Below are 4557 nucleotides of genomic sequence, written 5' to 3' on the forward strand. Positions count from 1 at the left end.
GTCAGACATGCACCTACCTCAATGCTCTGCTGATGACTGGGATGAATGCAGAAGCAGGACAAGACACCATCTTTTTGACAGATGACTGATATAAGGGCAGGTAGGTGATAGGCCTATCTGGCTTATATGATTATGGTCATAATGCTTCTTGACAGTGTCATAAAGTATATTTTCTTGGTAAAATTAAAGTGACACAGGATGGTCATAATGCTTCATGAAAGTTAGTTATGATGAAAAAAACATGACTGTAAAGAATTCATTACAACAACAAAGGATTTAAGAAACAAACTTTAAAACAAAAGGAAAGTTCTTGACACTTATGTAGGTATCATAACCAGCCATAAAATAACGCCATATTTGTCACAACAGGTGTAAATATATGGGTCATGACAGTCTTATGACAAGGTCATAATGTGTTATGACACTGGGTGTCAAGTAAAGTGTTCCCGGTGAAGTAGGCCCATCCATGCAGGGGTTGACAAACTATTATCTACAATACACTTTAAAGCCTATGACCTGAGGGATTGTATTTATGCAATTGAATTCGTCAGTGTTGGTGTTTGGGATGACCAGACGGTATGGCGAGGAAAGGATGGATATTGTCTAAAAGCTACGGTAAGGAAGAGTTACACAACGACACGATAGGCTTTAACTTTGCACTCTCCTGAACAGGCCCCAGAAGCCAGCAGGTTTCAAGATAAGGAGGATGCTTTGGAGTGCATGCCATAAAGCTTTCTCTAGTCTAGGCCATGTGAATATATATCTAATCACACAAATACAATAAATAAAAGAGGAGAGACGGTCCGGCTGATCTACAGTAACAGTGAGAGACACAGTCAGCATACATTGTTCTCTCATCTGAAGTGTGTCGTAATCACAATGTACACCCTCAAAGCAATTAAACACCTGCATCAATCAAAGTGTCTTTGTATGGCGGATTTTACACATACATTTGTCATAGGACTTTCCACAAGAAACCCGGACTCAAACCACCAACTCCCCCAGAAACCCAGATCACCAACTCCCCCAGAAACCCAGACTCAGACCACCAACTCCCCCAGAAACCCAGACTCAAACCACCAACTCCCCCAGAAACCCAGACTCAAACCACCAACTTCCCCAGAAACCCAGACTCAGACCACCAACTCCCACAGAAACCCAGATCACCAACTCCCCCAGAAACCCAGACTCAGACCACCAACTCCCCCAGAAACCCAGATCACCAACTCCCCCAGAAACCCAGACTCAGACCACCAACTCCCCCAGAAACCCAGATCACCAACTCCCCCAGAAACCCAGACTCAGACCACCAACTCCCCCAGAAACCCAGACTCAGACCACCAACTCCCCCAGAAACCCAGACTCAAACCACCAACTCCCCCAAAAACCCAGACTCAAACCACCAACTCCCCCAGAAACCCAGACTCAAACCACCAACTCCCCCAGAAACCCAGACTCAAACCACCAACTCCCCCAGAAACCCAGACTCAAACCACCAACTCCCCCAGAAACCCAGACTCAGACCACCAACTCCCCCAGAAACCCAGACTCAGACCACCAACTCCCCCAGAAACCCAGACTCAAACCACCAACTCCCCCAGAAACCCAGATCACCAACTCCCCCAGAAACCCAGACTCAGACCACCAACTCCCCCAGAAACCCAGACTCAAACCACCAACTCCCCCAGAAACCCAGATCACCAACTCCCCCAGAAACCCAGACTCAGACCACCAACTCCCCCAGAAACCCAGACTCAGACCACCAACTCCCCCAGAAACCCAGACTCAGACCACAAACTCCCCCAGAAGCAGCAGGCCTGCGCTAGAGACCCATAAAACCAAGGCCATCAACATTTACAGCAAGCTGTTCAAAGGCAGAGTGAGGGTTCGTTCCACACCATAAACCCCTGCAATGAGTCGGCCACATCCTGCAGTCAATCGGTACCAACAATCTGCACTCAATTGAGATAGCTACTGGGCCATTCTGGGTAAGGTATATGGGTCCATACTGCAAGAGACCAAGGGCAACGATTGGGGCTATAGACTGGCTTCTGTGGTTAGTGTCGATTCTGTGATTCTCCTGCTGTCGATTGGACATCAACAATCTGCAGTCAATTGAGATAGATACTGGGTCATTCTGGGTACAGTAATATGGTAGGAAGAAGTCAAGGATAGCGGCTATATAGCTTCTGGCTTCATCACTTTCTGTGTTTATCGTCGATTCTGTCTCCTGAAACGCTTGTGAATAAACATTGTACACTGAGACTTGGAAGCATGGTGGGCAGTAGCTGGCTTCTCTTACCTCAGATGGGGGAAGATATTATGGGCAGGGTGGAGAGTGGCATAGTGTGTGAAATATTTATCTACATCTCTGGAGGAAGCATAGGGAGGGGAGAGGGTTCTCTCTCACTGACTGCACTTTGCTGTCTGCGCTAGTTTTGTGTAAGAGACATTACTACAGAATGTGTGTTCACAAAGACATTACTGAGAAAAAGGAGAGACGGTGAGGGGAGTGAGATGGGGATAGAGAGAGAGATGTAGGGAGAAAAGGAGAGAGATGTACTGTAGATCATCTGGAAGGGTGAAAGAGAAGGACAGGAAAAGACAAGAGACAGACATTCAGTATTTAGGCTATTGAAAGAGAGAGTCAGAGCGATGGAGAGAGGGATATCTTCCCTCTGATAGGCGGTGCGACAGGACCAACGTCCCAGATGGCGTGTGTACCTGGCAGCCATCGACGACTAAACGAGGCAGCTGAGGATATGCGGTTATGTAATGATATCTCGCATTCATTCATTCATTAAAACCTGGAAACGAGGTTCGCCGAATTACAGACCTCTTCCAACGAATTAACCTTCCCGAAAAACACCACCACAACATCCTGTGTCCATTTCCAGCATATTCCCTGGAACATTTCCAGCATATTTACAAACCTGGCAAGGCGCCACTAATTCACACAAAGGATACAGTGGTAGAGCTTTGTGTACTGGGGAGGTAGAGAGGGAGAACAGGAGAGAATTAGATGTGACAACATTGACAGTCAGGGCAGCCAAAGTGTTTCCCGTAATAACAATGTGCTTCATTTGGTAAACTACTGACTGAACACAGTCCAAAACATGTTTTTACTGAGTCATCAACAGCACCTGCCATTTGCAGCTACACACAGTAGTATATTGTAATTAACAAACAATAACATGCGGAGGAACACACACACGTCCGTGCACATACACATACATAGGCACACAGGTACTGCATTCATATTACCTCACAATTAGTGAAATTAGAACTAAACACGCTCACAGCTTGTCTTATATCTCATGTGTTTTTGTTCTACCTTGTTATTTTTAGTAAAACATTGTTATTGATTATTGCATTGTTGGGGTTAGAGCTGCAAGAAAGACATTTCACTGTACTGGTGCACCTGACATTACAACTTGTCTGGAGCCGGGTGTTGTGTGACCTGTTCAGACTGGACCTGCTCTGACTGTGATGAGTGTGCCAAGTCCTCGCAGGATGGTGCTGCCTGGCATACACCCACGCACAGACCGGCACAGACACACACACTGTACACAATCTGGCAGCCAGCCACTCTTCCAGAGGGTAGAGGGGATACACTGAGGTGGGCCAGAACAGAACAGGCCAGAAAACACAACAAATGTATCCCTCTCTCTCTGGCCTGATGTCATCCTTCTGCCCCCAGGAAATGACCCTGACCTGCCTGTCTGCCTCCAGGGCTTCAGAGTCCTGGCTAAGACAAGAACACGCTCTCTGGCTTTACATAATCAAACCAGCGCCTAGGATTGTGCCAAAGCAAGGCCTCCAACCTAGAGTTGGAACGTGGCCCCATGGTTGACACCGGGGTCCAGAAATCACAGCAATGGTACATCCATAGAGATACACCTATGTGTTCTACCTGCTTAAGGTCATGTGAGCTTGGGTGTAAGTCTGTTTCTGTATTGGTCAAGATGGCGTTGCCTTGCCAAACAATTGTGTGGTTTGAATACAGAGACAGCCAGGCACTTAGTAACGCTCAACACACCAATTCAGGAAGTAGAGGAACATGTAACTATAGAGAACTAATACTGACACCACCCTCATAAGGGCTTCAGCAGACTAGACCTGCTATGACAGATCTCTAAGCCCAGTCAGATTAGTATTGCAGGAAGCTGTTCTGTACTCCTCAACAGTCACATTAGAGAGGAAAGACCACAGCAGACAAAGCTGCTTATATCTACCGTGACACTGTAAGACAGCAAAAATAGTTTGGACTTGTAGTTCCATTTACATTCTACTGATCCACACTTGAAATTCATGGCATTCGTTCTTACCTACAGGGACTTCAAAAGTGCATTTAATACGAGGGAGAATCAACAGCATGAAGTTAGTACTAAACTTGTATCGTAAGCATGGACTCACTACTAGTTATGTGTAGCAGTAGGCTACTATAGCAGTGGCCGAATGAAGAGTAGATTTCCAGTATAGGAATTCTGGTCATGATGCAACATGTTGGGTGAGAGACACTATTGCATTGGAGGTTGAAAGGATGCTGTGTGGTCA

The 4557-nt window shown here is 46.3% G+C and overlaps 1 protein-coding gene across 1 annotated transcript; it reads left to right on the top strand.

Moving 5' to 3' along the window:
• Positions 1–930: 930 nt before the first annotated feature.
• On the top strand, positions 931–1836 carry LOC129838355 (uncharacterized). The gene has a single exon (XM_055905294.1). The coding sequence runs from the start codon at positions 931–933 to the stop codon at positions 1834–1836; it is 906 nt and encodes a 301-aa protein (XP_055761269.1).
• The last annotated feature ends 2721 nt before the right edge of the window (positions 1837–4557 follow it).

This window comes from Salvelinus fontinalis, chromosome 39, assembly GCF_029448725.1.
Source record: "Salvelinus fontinalis isolate EN_2023a chromosome 39, ASM2944872v1, whole genome shotgun sequence".
In the NCBI taxonomy this organism is placed as follows: domain Eukaryota; kingdom Metazoa; phylum Chordata; class Actinopteri; order Salmoniformes; family Salmonidae; genus Salvelinus; species Salvelinus fontinalis.